The sequence below is a fragment of the Akebia trifoliata genome, chromosome 10, assembly GCF_017979445.1.
Source record: "Akebia trifoliata isolate Shusen 1 chromosome 10, ASM1797944v1, whole genome shotgun sequence".
In the NCBI taxonomy this organism is placed as follows: Eukaryota; Viridiplantae; Streptophyta; class Magnoliopsida; order Ranunculales; family Lardizabalaceae; genus Akebia; species Akebia trifoliata.
Window position 1 is genome coordinate 7,612,198 of NC_141384.1, and position 20,100 is coordinate 7,632,297.

The 20,100-nt window shown below is 34.8% G+C and overlaps 1 protein-coding gene across 1 annotated transcript; it reads right to left on the minus strand.

Annotated features, from left to right (window-relative positions):
• Window positions 1-633: 633 nt before the first annotated feature.
• On the minus strand, window positions 634-17,929 carry RPN13 (regulatory particle non-ATPase 13). Its single transcript, XM_086455227.1, has 14 exons — window positions 17,802-17,929; window positions 17,556-17,613; window positions 12,650-12,742; window positions 12,432-12,491; window positions 11,759-11,797; window positions 11,592-11,666; window positions 11,419-11,485; window positions 11,240-11,330; window positions 3,818-3,936; window positions 3,703-3,726; window positions 2,804-2,898; window positions 2,653-2,730; window positions 2,505-2,559; window positions 634-1,057 (listed from the first exon to the last, which is right to left on the minus strand). The coding sequence occupies exons 2-14, from the start codon at window positions 17,589-17,591 to the stop codon at window positions 945-947; spliced, it is 945 nt and encodes a 314-aa protein (XP_086311353.1). The 5' UTR covers window positions 17,592-17,613; window positions 17,802-17,929; the 3' UTR covers window positions 634-944.
• Window positions 17,930-20,100: the final 2,171 nt, after the last annotated feature.

Genomic DNA, 20,100 nt, shown 5'->3' on the forward strand with positions numbered 1-20,100 from the left:
CAAATATGCCACGATCAAGACGATGAACACACAAAAGTTAATACGCAAAAGAGTCTCATAAACGAACCCAGGTCTAATATACCTCCAAAGATTCAATCTTTAGTTAGGGCCATACACAACAAATACATGTCTTAAGGGTCTTTTTCATTTGAGGATCGTAAGGATCGTCCTCCCAACGAGGCCAATATTTTTCGTTTATTTTTTATTGCTTTCATGATCAGTTGATCTAAGGTTTCTTGCTAGATCGACGTATAAGACTTGAGTCTTAGCGTGACTCAACAAAAATAAAACTATAAACATGCATGCTAGTAGAAACATAGATGGTAAACTAAATTATAATCAATCCTAGTCAAATCGAACAATCCTAGTCAATCATTTTTTACCCAATCCCAAACTTAACCTGACCCAAGGTCGGGTTCAACCCAATGGGTTTCCAATTTCACACAAGTTGCAACCCTAGTATCAAATCCCTTCCAATATTGAATCTTCTTGATCATGCAGTATTCTTTCTTGTTAACAGGATTGAATCATTTCCCTCATTCAATTATTTCTAGTCATATCCTTCGTTAATTCAGTTATATTCCCATTAGCTCTTAATAACCACTCTGCATGCATGTAAATAATACCCAGAAGTTTACACCAACCCATCAGAGCTTAAATTAATATAAAAATAAGCAAATTAATTGTCGAATTTATTGATTTGTGTACAAAGATTTGCGAAGATGAATAAATAGACATCAATGCATATTCTTTTCCTCCATTTTGTCTGTCTTTTTTTCCGGATTAGTGAAAAGCAATCCAAGATATAAGAAAAAGCAATTTCGCTTCCCCACTCCTCATGCTTCAGTATTTTTAATAAGGGGAAAGGATGTCCAAGACCAAAGGAGAGCGTCGAAGACCCATTGATAATGACCTTCATCGATTGCTTCATTGCCCCTACACATTTATGATGGCAAGTCTTTGTTCTCATCTTGCCTTGACTCCATCTCATCAGATTCGGGCATTTTGGCAACAGAGTCGTCTAGCGCCTCAAGGAAAGAAATAACACTTAACTTGTCTGCATGGAAGATTACCATTCATTAGACGTTAAAAATCCCAAACACTCCAGATCTATACTAAACATTTCCCCAACTTGGATATAGCTAACTTAAAAAACTTGAAAAGTTGATGCAAAAACTCAGAAAGATGTTTTGATCATGCATGAGATATAGAGGGAAAAAAACTTATAGAGTGAAACTTTTACTAAACCCATACATATTGATGTGATTATAGATTGTACATCAAATACAATTAAAGAGGCACCAAAGTTATCTTCTAGGGTTTCTTAAAAAATCTTATGGAAAATAGGGTGGAAAATCAATTTTCATGGAAAATGACATTTTTCAAGTGTTTGATTGCACATGGAAATGGAAATTCATTTTTCACCTCAATCAAAAAGTCCACCAAAACATGGATTTCACTTTCCCACCCATATTGGTGGGAAAGTGAAATCCACCCATATTTTCCATCCCCAATTCTTCTCCACTCATATCTTCTTCTTCTCTACCACCATCACTAACCTTGCCGTCACCGTCATCACCATCTCCAGCCACCCTCTCTTTCTCTCTCTCTCTCTTTCTCCCCACCACCACCACCACATTCTCCCATCATCTTCTCCTCACTTACCTCCGTTGCCACCACCACCACATCCTCCCCCATCCCTCTTCCTCCTCATCTTCTTCTTCCTCTCCCCCTCCTCTCATCTTCTTTCTCCTCCTCCTCATCTCTTCTTTTTCCTCATATAATTTTCCCATGATTTTATCAAAGTAAAATCAAACAATAGAATTTGATTTTCCAACTCTACCTATTTTCCACCACTATTTTTTCATGGATTTCAAATTCCATGGAAAGTCACTTTCCATGCAATCAAACATACCCTTAATAGAAAATAGGAAAAAAAAAATTTTCTTACAAAGAAAGGGAGGAAACAAGATAGGGAGAGATGTTGGGCAAGAATAAATTCAATTTCAAAAAACCTACTAACAATCTTAGATTTCAAGGTTCTACTTTTTAGAATCAAAATGAGAGACCATATATGAAACTATAATTCAAAAACCCTCGAGGAAAGGGACAAGAAAAAAGGGAGAGAGGGAACGAGAATTCGAGAGGGAGAACATATTTGAGTTCAAAAAAATATTCCTTTCCAAACCAGAAAAGCACGTTATAAAAAATCCTAGGTTTCTAAAACCCCATACGAATGAAATTCCCTAAAAAGCCCATCCATTTTTGTCTAATTGAACAAAGCATTAGAATAAATGGGTGTGGTCTCTCACTAAAGGGAGCATTTCCACAAGAAAAAAATGACTTCAGTGGCTTTCTAGAAGAAAAAAATGGGTTCCATAATAACAAATAAAAAGAAAAAACAACAAATCATTTAAGTTGAAGGGGTTGGTGTATTAAAGTAAAAGTTAGTATTCCAATAAAAGTTCTCAAAAAAATAATGTTATGGATTGCTTGTCACTTACATTTACTTGGATCAATACCAAACTGAGACAAATCTATCTGTCCTGTCCGAAGCACCTATAAACAAGACCCAAAGTATCAAAACCCAATAAATGACCTGGCTTCAATATGGGAATTCTAATTCAATAAACATAAAGTAAAAGTTCTCACATAAGTAAATGCTTCTACTTGTTGACGGAAATATGGGCTCAGCAGCAACTCCATAAAATTCTCAAGACTCCATTGTCCCTGCATCCTCACAAGAATCACATACAGCTGCAACATAAAGGGGAAGAATTTATAAAATTGGTTATTGTCTTACCTCAGGTAAGTATGAGGCCAATCGCTCTTCCAATGGAAGTGTTTCAATCAGCGGCAAGATCAAATCAGGCTTCAAAATATCTCCCAATCCCAAACCTTTAAATTGAAAAATTTTCACCAGTGTTATAAGAACGGGTCCATAGAAACATAACAAATGTAGGAAAAGTGAGGAATCCCCCAACTAGATCCCAAAGATGGCCCACCAAGCAGCGGTTCAAGTGGCCTACATTTGGGAGACAGTACTGACTATTTAATGGATCCCAACTGGAAGGACTCACTAAGCAAAAATTAACTCGATTGGAAGATCCCCACCACCTGATCTTTTTTTGCTTTCTTTTTTGTATAGGCAACACCCTTTTTTGCGTGTTGCAACCATAGTGACAAATCGATTATTTTTTGAAAAAATGGTGATTAAATCACAATTTTAATAATTTCCAATCAATTCACAATTTTTCAAAATTGTCAAGTTTTTGAAAAATTTGCTGATTTAAAAAAAACACGATTAATCGTGTGATTTAATCAAATTTTTTGAAGAAAAAAAAAACGATTATTTTTATTTTAGCATTTTTTAAGTGTTATTTTATCATTTAATATACGACATGCATATTTTCTAACATTTTTATACTAAAAAAATATTATTTTTTTATTTATCCGATGTTTTCCCAACTTTATCGACTTTTGCCAAAGCTTTCCCTAGCCAAGTTATTCTCGAACCCCGACTTAGTTGCTATGGTTGCAACATTTTTTTTCCCAATCTAGCAAAGGAAATTAGGTGCAGATGGTTTGGATCCACAATGGAAATAAAGGTGGAAAAGGCTCATAAAATGGTCAGGCCCTTAATATACACTACCCTACAGTCAACCCAATCGGATCTCCCATTAAAAGTTAAAAGAGTATCACCTCCATCCGGATCGCCAACAACATCTACAATATCAATCAAACAATAATTGTGTCAGAATTCAGAAGCAGGAGAAAATATCAGGCAGTTAGTCAGAAAATAGAAACTAAATGACACCTGCAGGTCCAATGCCACTTAATATTCTTTGCAGATCTTCCAATTTTACAGGTCCAGATGAAGACGTTACATCCCTACTTAAGCCTGCACCCAGGCTCGGATCTACCGTACTATCAAGTCTGCAAGAAAGAAGGTAAACAACATATCAGAGTAACACCAACCGGATAGATGAAAAGATTTTCACAAAGAATAATGTAATTGAAAAAACTTTTAAATTAATTCAAGGGTAACATGTTAAGGATCAGGAAAATGTATGCCTTCTTATCATAACTTTGTAGTTAAGAGAATCTTGCTTGAAGTCTTAACTATTTATGGCCACAAACATAAAGATAAGATAAAGATTACATATGGATAACAAAACAGTGTACCAGTTGAATATGCTTGCATTTGTTGGTCTTTGATAGCTATGGAGATGGAGTAACAGCTTAAGAATCTCCCCAATAATAATGTTGTGTACAGTTGTGCATCTTTAAGATTCAGTCACAATTGTATATAAATCCAACTAGTGTTGTCAATTTAGCAAAAAACCTAGGTGTTACACAATAAAAATGTTATTGTAGGCACATTCCCTTGATACACCCAGATTGAATGCCAATAAAACAGTTCAAGTGCCTGGGTTCCAGAAATAACTATGTCAATGCAGCTTATATAAAGACAGTTATGTAGGTTAATTGAGCTTTGAAGAGACTCCAAAAGAGATCATTAGATTCCAGAACATGTCTGAGCACATAGCGCATAAATACCCCATTAGTGAAACATGGTCGCGATAGTTCAACTTCAAAGAGTACCTTTGCCAGTCAATAATTTTCTGATGGGTAAATGATTGATTTTATTAGAAAGGAGGTGGTCGATAGACCAACCTACAATGAAGTACATAAAACAAGAAAGAAAACAAAGCAAACAAAAAAAAAACCGAAGTTCCAACTCATAATACAACAACCCTAATAAGGATCATAGCATACACATCCCATCTTATTTTTTTATAACCAAAATTTTATTGAAGTACTCCTCAAAGGAAACAAAACAAGGAAGGCACACAACAACAAAAACAAAAACAAAAACAAAAACAAAAATAAAATAAAATAAAAAAGAGAAAAAAAAAAGTGAAAAAGAAGGATGAAAGCGAGCAAATAAACAACACTACCCCAACCCAAGACGTGATCACCCTCTACAAACATGCTCCCATCCAGGGGTGGAACCTGTATTTTGCCCCTGTGAGGGCAACTAAGAGTAGAAAAAAAAATTGTGGGGCCAACTAAGAGTGAAAAAAATTATTTGTGGGGGCAGCTAAGAGTGAAATTTTTTATTTTATTTTTTTTGTGGGGGCAATAGTAGCAGATTTTTTTAATCCGCTGCTAAAATTTGTTGCAATAGCTCACTAGTCCATAGACTTTGAAAATTCTTGTGGGTGCAAGTGCCCCCGCAATAAATCTGCCCCTGCTCCCATCTGAACAAAAAATCCTCAAACCAGCACCCCCTAAAATCGTGCAAAAAGTGTTCCTTCCCTTCGAAGATTTGCCCATTCCTTTCTTTCCACAAACCCCAACAGATAGCCGGCGGTATAAAGTTCCAAAGAATCCTCTCCTTGCCAACAAAGACAATAGACCTCCAAGCAACAAGCAAACAACAAATCGAACGAGAGGAACACCAAGAAAGATTGAACAAATAAAGAATAAAAAAAAGACCAAACTTGATGAGCAACACACAATGGACAAGAAGATGATTAACAGACTCATCATTACCTTTACAAAGAGAGCAAAATTCTAAAAGGATCAAACCCCTAGTCCTAAGATGATCAATAGTAAGGAGCTTATCCAAAGTGGCTAACCACAAGAAAAAAAGTCACTTTCAAGGGAAGAACGGAAGACCAAATCAAAGGAGACCCCTTTGAGAACCTTAAAAGCTTTATTCGTGGGCCAATAGCAAACGTAGGCTTTCAAACCCCAATTGAAAACATATATATTGTCGTTTCTCTGGCACTCTTCTCAGTAACAGCTCTAGCGGCTACGAGGGAGAACTTGAAGAAAGGAGTACGAGCTTCCAATAGAACAAATATCTCATAAAGATAATGATGATATCATGGTAGAAACTCTCATTCCCTTCGAAGTCCTGATTATTCCTTTACTTCCATATTGCCCAATAAACCACAAAGGTAGTCACTCTATAATATCCTTTCCTTGGAGGAGAATGTTATGGAATAAGAGCAGGCTAAGCCAAGCAAAGAAGAAGAGGTATTTATCAACGTGAAGCTGAAAGCAAGGTAGGAAAGTTGGAACAATGATGAAATGGAATTCAAGAAGACTCAAGGAATTTTGAACAAGTATGGGAAACGAGACCAAATTTTTTATGCAAAGGAACAGTGGATAAGAATATGATGGGTTTTCCTCACTAGACTTTACCACACAATCCCTTTAGAAATGATGTTTTCAAGAGTGAGAATGGTCATACTATTCCAAGAGGCAATCCAAATGAAGAAAGCTACATTTAAAGGGGTCTTTGGCCCTCAAATTGCAACTTCAGGAAAAGATACCAGAGATAATGATTGAATAGCCTGATAAAACAAGTTTCCATCTCCTTTAATCATCTCCCAAGGGGTCTCTTCAAGCAAGAGATAAAACAATAATGAGATTAATGATAAGCTCAAGCTCCCATCCATTAAAGTTTCTCTTGAAGCCCACGTCCCACGATAAAGCTGATCTTTCCCATATCATGAAACTCTGAACAAGATGCAAATTTTTAAATGACAAGATTTATACCCCTAAAGATCGATGGAAGGAAAGTCCATGAGCTTGGCTACGACTACAACTTCACCCTCCCAACATTTATAAATAGGATACAGGGGAACTGAAGTAGGAGCGTAACTACACGAGAGAGCTAGAATGAAGGAGCACAACACCTGAGGCGTCTATCATGTAATCAGTATACTTTTTGAATAACTTATATCATTCTTATATTAAATTGTCATCAGTTATCCCGATAGCTATGCAGAGTAGAAACAGTAATCATGTTCAACCTCTTCCATTTTATTTGAAGGTGTATCTTCCAAGTTAGTGCCTTTAAATATATTTAAATTATATTCACATACAAATGATTCAGTAAGAACAATATTTCCCATGCAATCTATATTTTAAATCTTTTTAACGTCTGCTGCCATTGATTAATGATCAAAATATCCAACACTAGGGTTCTAGCTCTATAGAGTTAAAAAACAATCGATTCTTATTCAGACCATCCCTTTTTAATGTGTGAATCATAACCAGACCATCATGACATGAAAAGGTAAAGTATATGGTTCTGTTTGATGCCCACATATAGTTTCTAGAAAATTATGTGTAAAATGGAAAATTAACTTTCTGGTTCATGCAAATATTTTCCAAAAAGCCACATGCTATGCAATGAGAACTTTGTCTTACAAAAATTATTTATACCTACAGTGTTTTGAAGCCATTTCTAGATAACCAATTAACTAATCAAACAGTGAGGCTTTTGAAGTAGGAAAATGTGAGGAATTCAAGGTGGTTGGCAAGTAGCTGAGTTTTGGGTTGTAATGTGAACCGAATCCCAACACTAGGGTTATAAGTACAAGCCTATTTGCCAGCTGAAGTGATGTGGCACGCAAATCAATATAATAATTATGGGATCCAATGGAAATTCTACAATTATTTAGGTTGCAACTTGTTTGGGTCTAAAGTTATTATTTTTATCCATCTGTATTTTATTGAGATTACATTATTTTATTTTTTAGATGCCTTTTAATTATTTTGAAGTCATATAAGAATTTAGATACTATTCACAGCATTTTTATTTAAACCTTATTTTGAGGGGTCAACACTTGTCCTATTAAGTCGATTTTTGGGTTATTTGATAGGTTATTCAATTACTTATCCAATAAGCCCAATATTTCTCAATTCTGATAAATGCTGAGAAAGTTAAGGCCAAAATAAAGATGAGATATCAATTTTACACGAAATTGGTTTATCAAGGTCACAAGTGTCAATGTTAATATAATTTTAAGATTGGGGTTTTGAGTCTAACTTATATATATATATAGATTTTAAGAAGTTTATGAAACAAAAGTTTTTTTTGCAACTTTTACAATGATTAAAGGCCATCTGTGATTCCAAAAAACCCTTGGTGTGATACCAAGGTTCTATCATTTTATCCATTATCTTTCTTTTCTAACATTTTCTTCCATTTCCTCTACTCTTAATCATTTTCCCTTTCATTTAAAACATTTTCTAATTCCAACCAAATACCTTGTAAATAGAAAACTTTGTGTTTTACATTTCAACATATAGCCAATTGGAATTTTAGAAATCTTTTCTTAAAACCATGTTTTTTACAATTTTTCCTTCACCACCACCTAATTTGTCTTTTCAACCACCTTTCCTTCCCAAAGTAGACCAACCTTATAATCGAACAAATCTAGGTTATCATGCACAATAGATCATCTTTGTGTATTCCTGTCCATTCACTTCAATTGCATCTAGTTTTCTTTTCCATGTGTGGGTGTTTGGTCATCTCTACCTCCCTTTTTCATTAGTAACTTTTATACAGGTCAAAAAAAGAGCAACAACTCTTTGATTGCCCATTGACATTCCTTTGAAGCACTAAGTTCCAAGAGCTATTGTCAATCTACCAATCTTGGTGAGCTACCTTGAGATCGGATAGGTCATAAGCACATGGAAGATTTTACTTGAAGACCTTTTTCTCTGCACCATGTGTCCTCTCAAAAATTCACTTTGCCCTCCTCTAAACTTGATATACTTTCTAACACATCATAGAGGAAATGCATTTTTGCACACCCCACCACAAGAAGGCTACATCGCTCTTATACCTACATTTCGCAATTACGGTTGACAATTATTCTCCAAAGGAGCAACCAATCACTCTTAACATCAAAGCCACCTCCTAATACACAAATAAACTGAATGGGAAAAGTTTTAACCACACAAAATAAGGCCTAATGAAAAATAATATGAATAGTACCTTAACTCTTATATGATTTCTAAAATAATTAAAAGACATCTAAAAAATAAAATAGTCTAATCTAAAACTAATCTCAATAAAATAAAAATGGATAAAAAAATAACTCTGTCCAAACAAGCTACAACCTAAATAATTGCAAAATTTCCATTGGAACCCCTGATTGTTAGTTTGATTTGTGTCCCGCATCAACCACATAAAAAGGAAAGAAGTATAAATTTCATAGTCAATTTTCAGCTCATTAGTTGTCTTTGAAACTGGGTGTCCTCTTGATTTACCCTATTGCATGTCAAAAAACCTCCTTGGGATCAGGGTGTTAAACCATAGTGATTAGTCCATATCCCAAAAGGGATGTGGGATACCTTGTGTTATCAAAAAAAAAAGTTCAGCTCGCCATTTTTTTCCAGTCTCAACTCCTCACCTTTGACTAATCCCAAAAGGGATGTGGGATACCATGCATTATGGAAAAATCATCTCACCATTTTTTTTCTTGTTTCTAGACTCCTCACCTTTTTCAAACTGCATTGCCTTGATCTTCTTTTTTTCTCTTTTGGATAGGTAAATGGCCAGTGGTAAGAAAGATTAAGTTGTGTTCAAAGGGGTTTGAACCTACTATGTATCACATGGGTACAACACTCCACACGTCTCACCAACGTAACCAAGTTGACATTTCAAAATAAGCTTTGCTATTCTCCAACTCCATGTGCTAGATGGGAGGGGCTTAACTAGATCCTCACAATCAACCATCACATCAATAGGAAACAAGTGAGACCAAAACATGCTCCTTTCCAATGAAGTGTAAAGGTGGAAGAAATTAATTGGTTTAGCATTTTTTTTTTTTTAAAGTTAATATCGTGAAAATGTCTTTAACATTTCATATCTAGGAATCTTTATGATTGCAAGGAGTTCGTTGTCAAGGGAACATGAATTCCTCAGAAAAATGATTGTGGGAACTTGAATCCTGTTGGAGAATGAATTCAACCAATTGATTGTACGTCGGAAAATACCTAAAAGCAAAGCTTTTTAGTTATTGAGGGTGGGGAGCGATCATGACAGAATAACATTAGGAAGTGAGAAAATCATTTTCCCAGGGGAGGGGTGGGAAAATATTGTCCTCTCGGTTGAAAATTGAATTCCAGGAGAAATGCCTAATCATATGCCAGAAAATCGCATTTTCAAGGAGAACCATTTTCTCAACTATTTTCCATGCACAATATAAACCCTAAGTTAAATTCACAATACAAAAAAGGCTTTTAAGGGTTTCCCTTGTTATTATTTAAACAATTTGCATAAAGATAACAATAGGTAGGGGAAAAAAAACTCAAATGCAATCAGGGGCGGATTATAGTGGGGACACTTGCCCTCACAAGAATTTTAAAAGTCTATAGATTAATGAGCTATTGCAACATATATTAGCCGCAGATAAAAAAATCCGCCACTATTGTCCCCACAAAAAAAAAATTCCACTCTCAGTTGCCCCCACAAAATATTTTTTTCGCTCTAGGTTGCCCCCACAAAATTCTTTCTAGCCTTAGTTGCCCCCACATGGGAAAAATCCTAGCTCCACCCCTGGATGCAATGCATGAACTGTGAAAGCATATATTATTAACTCGTCTTCTTAGTATGGAAGAGAAATAGGCCAACACCTAGCAAAGCATGTACGAGCGATGGGAATGCCTTGATGTATAATACAGCTGTTTACCAATGTGAAAACAAACTCATCAGAAGGGCTTGTCCATGCTCCCAAGAATTTTGGGAAACTTACTACAAGAGAGTTACTTTCTTAATTAATTATCAAAAAACAGTAATTTTTTAAAAATTATAAAAACCAATTTAAGGCACTGGACTGCTCCACATATTCTGAAAACACAGGACAGTGCAACACTTCAGTTTTGAGTTTGGCCCATCCACACATAAGAGACTATGGCAAAACACTTCCCTTACTCACGTTGTAAGATTTCAAATCTCACTAAGGGTTGTTGAACTCAAATGGATTAGCAATCCAAACCACAGCCCTCTAGATTTCATGGAAAAAGTTCAAATCCAAAAGATATTCTAAAAAATAATTCTTTTTGTGCTTGATCCAAGGTCTTGAAAATTGACTGCTACTGAACACCCACCGAACTTCCTAATTTAAAGGAAAATTAATCTTTTTTGGTTCTTTTTTATCTAGTTTCCTCTACATCCTTTGGCATTGGATCTTGTTTTTGGATGCCACAAGGTGAACTAAACTACCCTTAGTAAGACTAGTCTTACTCATTTTAGTACTCAAATATTTAAATGAGCCTAAAACACTGGACAGTTTAGCATATTAAATCGTTTTTAGTATATTTTTTTTTTAATTATTACTTTGTTAATAATTAATTAAAAAAATAACCCTCTTTTAATAATTTTTCCCAAGAATTTTTAAAAACCCCTAAATATATCGATTAATACCTTGAGAAAATATCGTCTTCAACCATGTCTTCTGACATTTCAGACGTTTGCAGAGGTACTGAGGCCTCTGCTTCTCCTTCACCAGCTAACTCTGCCAAGCAGACAGATGACCATTGGTATGGAGTAATATAAATCAACACCTCAGCACTAATTGAACCCAAGACTAATTGCTTTTATACCTAAAGGTCGATTAATGTGGTAGTTTACTAAGCTGCATATTTGTGAGTCTCCATCAGCATTAGTCTCCTGAATTCCACCCAAGCAAAAGAAAGAAGTTCAGAAACCCTAAAGGAATAGCACACAATAAATATTTCAAAAATACAAAAGAAACAATATGATTAATAACACCGACCTGCATCCAAAAAAAGAATCTCCTATTGTCGGTGCTGAACTTCAATATGTACACCCTTCCAGATGATTGATTGACCTAAACAAGTGAAAAATAAAGACAGTAAATATAAAACATTGCAGATGAGGATAAAAAAGATCCCAGTAAAAAAATTCCAATAAATGTAATACCTTCTCAAAAACTGCCTCATCAGGAAAGACAATCTGATCCTGTGGTATCTAAGTCAAGGAAACTCACACAAACAGTTATAGCACGTAGTGCTACTAATTAACAAATAGTGGTTCAACAAATGAACAATCAGCTTTAATACCAAAAGCAAAAGCAATAACAAAACAACCCAACTAGAGCTTACAGATATAATGTATACATAGTACACTTAATCAAATATTATAGTTCATTATATTTCTTTAAAATTGCTGAGACAAGCAAAGAAAGGACAATTTGGACATTCAATTTGTCACTCACCCATCAACTTTTTTTAAAAATATTAATATTAATATGGTGGTCCAAACCAATTTTCATTTACTCAAAAAAAAAAAAAATTGATGACAAAAGAAAGGGGAATTGCAATTGTAACCGGATTTGAAGAAAAACAAATTTTGGTGTAATTCTATTATTTCGTGCTTTTAGAGGTTCAATGAAGAAAGGTCTAGCTTGCCATACAAATGGTTTTATAAAACAGAAAAACAAATCTGCGTGTCATTTTTGGCAGTTCGGTTTGCCAAAATAGCATTTAGGCCCTTATTATGGATGGGTCCCAACTAGCCCTAAATCATTTTGGTAGTTCACAATGTAAAGCATCTTCCCATTGTTGCATATTGCCCAACAACTAGAAAGGGATACTTCTTGAACCACATTCTGAATCCAATCAAGCCATTGAAAATGGACCAGTCCCTCCTCACCCTAACAGATACAAAGTGTGGTGGAGGATTAGTTTCACTTCAGTAGGAAAAAGTGCAGAACCCGAGTTCAAAGATATTGAAATATGTAACAGGAGCCACTGGTTAGATTTTAACAAGAATGCTGGCTATGAAAATGAATTTTTCCTCAAATAAACGCACCCTTGCTATGCGAACAAGTCCTTTACGAGTATCTGGGATCACCCTTGTTCCTTCAGTGAACATCTTACCCGCACGGAACTCCAGCATAACCTCCTGTGCATATATAGCTGTAAGATAAGACCCATTCTGAAATGATACACAATCTCATAGAAGACTATTAATATTTGTCACTCAAGGATTGGGAAGAATGTTCAGAGTACTAACAATCATGATTTAAAATCTTGTTTCAATCCAATGTTTCAGTTTCTTCAAAAACCAAAACATTGTCGAAACATACCGAAACGTTCACTGTAAATAAATAAAAAATTATTTTTTTCACAAATAAATGTATATAATGATTTTTGAAGTGCTAAAATTATAATTAAAAATTAAAAATAATCTTTTTCACATTTACACACTTTCAAAACATTCTAAAATGAATTTATATATCTTAAAACATTTCATTTTTACATCATTATGAGTAATATTATTTTTCGTGCGAATCTTTGTCTTTTTTATAGAGCTGTATTTTTTTTTTTTTTAAGTTAGGTTCTCAGGTTTTTATCGGCTTGTTTCGGACGCAACATACCGATACAAATCGAAACATTGACTAATCGATATATTCTTACATGTTTCGCCTCAGCAATCTGAAATCCCAAAATGTTCTGAACGAAACGATACGAAATTTGATACCATGCTAACAATTACAAATTCACCTACAACTCCATGATCGGGAAAAAGAAAAAAAAACAATTATAGGCAAAAGCAAATTCATTAAAGTGATCAAGATGACCAACAAGAAGAAAAAAAAAACAAGAACCCAAAACCCACTAGGGCAATCTACAAACCCAATCCCATCTCCCGATGAAGTCCTCAAAGAAGACTCCTTTGAACTCCTCAAACACTTTACACCAAAAAAAAAACAGAAAACTTTTGATTGACACTACAATATCCTCAACCAAAGCCTCCTTCCCTTCAAAAATCCAACAGTTTCTTTCCTTCCACACGCCCAGCACTTTTCATAAATGATGTAATAACTGTGTAGATAATAATATTGTCCATATATACAACAATTTTGTTTATATAACTTGCTATGAAAGATGAAAAACACAACAACGACAGCACCCATGACATGGGCCGCAAAAACATACAATGTTTAGCCCAACAAGAAATCACATCCTTCACTCTATAGTCCATGGGACATCCTTCTCACATGATGAGTTTTGGTACACTCATCCAGCCATACTTGGAGCATTTAAGTTGAGTTAAGTTTGGTAGTATTAGATCACGCCCCCCCCCCCCCCTTTTCTTCTCCCAAGTTATTCACTAGCTTGAATTGTTCTAGACGTAAGCATTAGTTTCACATTTACAATAGATCTTGATTTCTCCCAAGTTAGTCACTAGCTTGAGTTGTTCAAGAAGTAAGCATTAGTTTCACAGTTATAGCAGATCATGATTTTGAAAGATTTTGTTCAGTGGACTTGAAATTCTGAATTGGAATTAAGAAATCAGATTGAACAAAAAACCAACATCTATGCATATAATATATAGGCCAATATATAGAACGCTTTTCTTAATATCTATAAAATTTCATTAAATAGAAAATAAAGCTACACAAATAGGATGAGGTCGAGAGGACCGTCCTAGAGAAAGAAAAGGCCAAAATAAGCACAAAAGAGAACTGCATGCTGCGACTAAATTTTTTTAGCAATCACCAAATCACACTTGAACATGATATTCTCGAAAAGAAATTCCATAAATCCTTGATACAACTTGCTCCAATAAAACATCAAATCCAAAATACTAATGATAACCTCCTTATCATCATGCTCCTTGCTCTCCAACACTTATTATTTTTTCCCTTGAAAATGCTCAAGCAGGTTGCAAAACGCACTAAAATCTCACAAAGAGGCATATGAAACTTTGGGATTTTATGTGATAGTTATGGAGGCCTTGGGCAGGATGTTGTCGAAGGCGGTGGTGGAGGGGGAACTTACTGGTTTTTCTACTAAGGTAAGCAAGCATGTGATTTCTCACCTTCAGTTTGCAGATGATACCTTAATTTTTCTGGAGCATTCGCCGAGACAATTGAGCTTCTTAAGTGGTTTGCTTGGATGCTTTGAGGCAATCTCGGGTATTCCGGTTAATCTTCGTAAGAGTAAGTTGTTTGTTGTAGGGGAGGTGGAAGGAGTGGAGGTAGCAGCGACGATGATGGGGTTCCAAAAGGGGGTTCTTCCATCCTCGTATTTGGGGCTTCCTTAGGGGATGGGCTACACCAGTAAGGATATTTGAGAGCCAGTTATAGAAAGGATGAGAAAGAAGTTAAGTTCTTGGAAAGCTAAGTTGTTATCGAGAGGGGGGAGGATTACTCTCATCAAAAGCGCCTTGGCAAGCATTCCCATATATGCTTTGTCGTTGTTCTCATTGCCTAGGAAGGTGGAAGTGCAATTGGATAAAATTTGCAGGGACTTTATTTGGCATGGTAAAGATGGTTTGAGAAAGCATCACTAGGTGGGTTGGAAGAAATTATGTTTACTTAAGAAGAATGGGGGTTTGGGTTTTCGCAATTTTGGTGCTATAAACTCGACTTTGTTGGGGAAATGGCTTTGAAGGTTTGGGGAGGAGAGGGAGAGTCTTTGGAGGAAAGTAATTGTGGATAAGTATGGGGCGAATGAGAATGGTTGGGAGAGTGGTCCGGCAAAAAGTGCGTTAGGGTGTGGGGTGTGGGGTGTGGGGTGTGGAAGGGTATCTTGAGAAGACTCCCAGTTTTTAAGAAAAGAGTGAAATGTAAGGTGGGGAAGGGGAGTAAGGTGAGATTTTGGGAGGATTAGTGGTGTGGGAACGGACCTCTTAAGGATTCCTTTCCGGATTTTTTTGATTTGTCTCAAAAAAAAAAATCAAGTCATTTCTTGCTTTAAACATCTGGATGATGGGGTGATTAATTGGGATTTCGGTTTCAGAAGATCATTCAATGACTGGGAGGTGGATACTCTTGAGAGATTAATTCTTTTGGTGGAGCGTAGCATCACAAAGATTTTGGGAAGATCAGAGATTGTGGGGAGGTACTAAGGACGGGAAGTTTATGGTTAAATCCTTGTATGAGGATATTGCTCCAAGCAGTGCAACAACTTTCCCCCACTCTTGTGTGTGGGGTGGGAAAATTCCTCCTAAGATTTCGACTTTTCTTTGGTTGGAGACTTTAGGGAGACTTGCAACAATGGACCAGTTAATTAGAAGAGGTTTTATTTCGCTAAATCAATATTGTATATGCCAATCTCAAGCCGAATCGACGGACCATTTACTTATTCATTATTGGGTGGCTCATCATATTTGGTTTCACTTCTTATCTCTGTTTGGCTTAGTGGGTTGTTTCCCCAGATCAGTTAAGTCGACTTTAGATCTCTGGCTGGTTTGGGGAGGTTCTTTCTCGTATTCAAAACGGATCATTTGGTTCTTGGTGCCGTTCGCAATATGTTGGGGTATTTGGAAAGAGCGTAATTGTTGAATTTTTGAGGGGAAAGAGTCTACGCTTGAACGAATAGTGATTTCTATTTTGGAGTTCACGTTCTGTTGGAGCAAACTTTATGAGGAATTTAAGAGGGTTTTCTTTGAAGATTTCGTTGTGAGATGGGATAGGGTTTGCTCTCTATCGAGAGAGTAATTTGTACCTGTTTTCATTTGTTATTTGCTTTTTCTTTTACCTTGTTTATTTTGTTTTGGGTTGGTCCCCTCGACCCCCCTTATTTCTTCTTTCAATAAATTATCTTTACCAATCAAAAAAAAAAACTTTGGGATTTTCTTTTGGCTGTTTCGGAACTCAATTGAGTTGACTCACCTCCGGATGTCAGTCCATATACAGTAGTATGTCCCAATTCCCCGAAATTCGAACAAGATTGGGTGGTTGAAGCACACCTAGCTCAGCCATCTGAGTCCTTTCAGGCTCACATACCACAACTCTCAATCGAAAAAAGTAGTATGTCACCGTGTTACTCCAGCAACTGATTTTGGAGTGTCACTCCAGAAAAACTAACTCCCTTATTTCTATCTACCTAGAAGAATTGCCCCAGAGAAGAGAAAAGAAAAATGTTTCTGAGTTAGAAAAAATAAGTAACAAGTGCCAAGCTTTATGCTTAAACTTCAAATGTCAAGGCTCGGAATGAAGGAGGATTGTATCTGATTGGTAATTACAGTCAAACCTACCCCAAATCTTTTTACAGGAATTCAATGATTTTAACTCATTTTAGAGTGTTTTCTACAAGATATAACTTCATATAGATATAGTTAAACAGTGAAATAGGAATCATGATTCCAGCCCCAAATAGTAAACTAAAGACAAACCATAATCTGATGATGATAACCAAATTACCTCTTAAAATCCCGATTTCTAACTGACATCTTATGACCCATTAACAACCTAGGTATTTTTAGTGTATTGGTTGGGTTTGATTCATTTGGTATCAGACCAAACACCACGTCTCAGGCTCAAACCTTGGGAGAAGCAACTTTGGGAAAAGGTTACCTTGGGGCCCGAAAAGAAGGATACAAGAGTAAAAAACCACAAAAGTGGTCATTGTCTGGGGGAAAATGAAACACCACAGATTGGGCCACCACAGAGAGAACTGCCTCAGATTGGGCCGCCACAGAGGGAGCTGCCATGGAGCATGGTGGTATGTTACAACCTCAAAGCGATATGGGCTTAAGTTTCCGCACCACTAATGCCTAAGTATTTTTAGTGTATTGGTTGGGTTCGTAACTTCGTATCAACAACTACGTAGAAAAACGCTTCATAAATGACAAAAGTAAAAGAAAAATTCAACTTGATAGCTCTATCACAAAAGGATTCACTACTTACATTCATCAGAAATAAAAAATTTAAAGGAAAATAATTATAACTAATATAAATAAGATAAAATCAGTCTAGAATTACCTGCATTGGGGGGAAATCCATTGCTGAAGAATCCATAGTTCTCTGGACCAAATTTTCCCTAAAAATAATAGAAAAAATTACGAAATATTAGGATTGAAATTCGAATCCGCTGTTTCTGATTTGGAAAATAAAACTATTCAAATTTACACATAATGTGATAACTAGGGTATGGATCTGCAATAACTGAAGCTTTAAATCGAAATTCGAAAAAGATGAGACAAAAGAAAAAATCCCTAGATTACTTACTGATCAAAGAAGCTCTGAGACTAAGAACAACACGATCTGTTAAAGCAATTTGAAACCCTAGATCGTCAAGAGTTGGAACGGCAACAAAACACTTCGGTTTGGATCGAAGTAGAACCCTCGAGGGTTTTAACGGTGGGAAGTGAATTTACCAAAATAGACATATTATATGATATGACCACGGTAGACCAACTCTGCACATCAAACCATGTATTTTTTGTGAAAATGGATTTTTGATCAAATCTTTTCCCCTTAAATAGAAATATTTTTTAGGATTTGATGATTGATTAGATATGATTTTTTTTTTTTAATAATTCACTTAGATTTATTCTGGATTTTATTTTTTTTTAACTATGGATATTATCCAAGTTCGAATCTGAAAAAAAAAAAAAAAAAAATTGTTGATATCAGAATTTAAATTCGAATCACATACCTATTTTCACCATTCAAATTTGCATCCGTATATTTATCGAATATCCGATATTATCCAATTTGAATCCAATTACTAATTGGATTTGAACATTATTTGAAATTTTCGATTACTATCCAATTGTAAAACATTATCAGAAATCTGAGTTTAATCTTCAATCAATATCTAATTTTCACTATTCAAGAAAATCAAATTAATCAATTATCGACTTGAAAACATGAAAACAAGCAAACACATTGGAATCATATGGCTTTCAAAAACATTATATTCATTTTCTAATAATTTGTTCTAATTATCTCATCATGGTTGTACAATTAAAATAGCCAACAACATATCAAACCAAACTTTCTAAGTATCTAAAAAATTTAGTAATATTTGCAAAAACTAATTGTCCCATAGTCCAAAGAAAAAAATTCCATTAAACGAAAAACTTTTCAAGGCCTCCAAAATAGTGAACTGAGCAATTAACTGGTTCCATAATATGTTTGTACGTAAAAAAAATAAAAAAAAATACATATTGATGTCCTAGCAGTCAATTTCATATACCTAGATTGATCAAGAGAACATATCTAACATACCTAATCCACTCTTGAAATGAAGAATCCAAGAGGCTCAGGTGATTTATCATTTTTCATCTCCCGAATTCATTCTCCAAAACCTAAAAATTTCATATATAAAAAACTTCGACGATATCAAATTCATAATCAAAGATAATTAAACAAAGAATACAAAAAAGCCATAACTACGTACATGCATGAATCATCTTCAAATACATTATAAAATTTAATAATATTGTCATTACCTGAAAGGGCTTCAAATATCTTGACGTCTCGCTTAACATCTGCAATGACGATAGAAAGATCAATCCAAAAAAAATGCAAATACAAAAACATAGAAACCATTGTATCGAATTGAAAATAGAAACTAAACTAACGCTTCAAATGTCAAACCATACCCAAATATAATATATTATTAACCATAATAAATAAATAAAAATTGTTTAAAGGTTACAACTATATCGAAATATCATTAAACTAAAAATCACGATTTTCAAACTTTATAAACATCAAAAGTAAAAGTTCATTCAAATCCATAACCCAATCTAGCAAATCGATGGCATCTGAAATGAGTAAAAGAAAAGAAAAGAAATTAATAGAACGAATATGGACAATAAAATATAAACGTAATTAAATATAAAAAAAATGTATTTACCCTCAAAGAATGACAATGAGTCTTTTATGCAAAGAATACCTCCAGAACATCTAGACTCAATAAATAACAAGATGTTGTAATTATTGTGCTACCAATACTAAATATTGATTTTGATGCTGTAGTGAATACTAGAATTATCAAAATGTCACCGACCATCCATGCAAGTATTGCAAATTTTGGACTATTATTTTTTCAGCAAAATAAAATATCAAAAATCTTATCATCTCCACCTAATAGGAATAAGCCTTCATCAAAGTACTCATCCAATTTCGTCTTTTAAACTTGTCGTAAAATTTTAAAGTGTTTATTGATAAATATCTTAAAATCTTCTTGCATCATTAAATTTCCAACACTAGAAATTCTATCATCAAGTATACTCAAACAATTTTCAAGTTAAGTGATAAAAGCTTAGAAAGTTATTTCTAGGGCGCTATTTATAGAGGCTTTAGGGTTTAATAATAAATGAAATATCCTAAATAGACATAATTCATTAGTAATCCGTGTTTTTTAATGAATTATGAATTTTTAGACTAATTTTAATTATTTATTTATGATAGGGCAAAATTACGAAATTCAAAAGGATTAGACAAGATAATCAGAGAAGTACATTATGATTCAAGACCCAAGTAAAGACCACGAACTGAAAACCAAACCCAATGG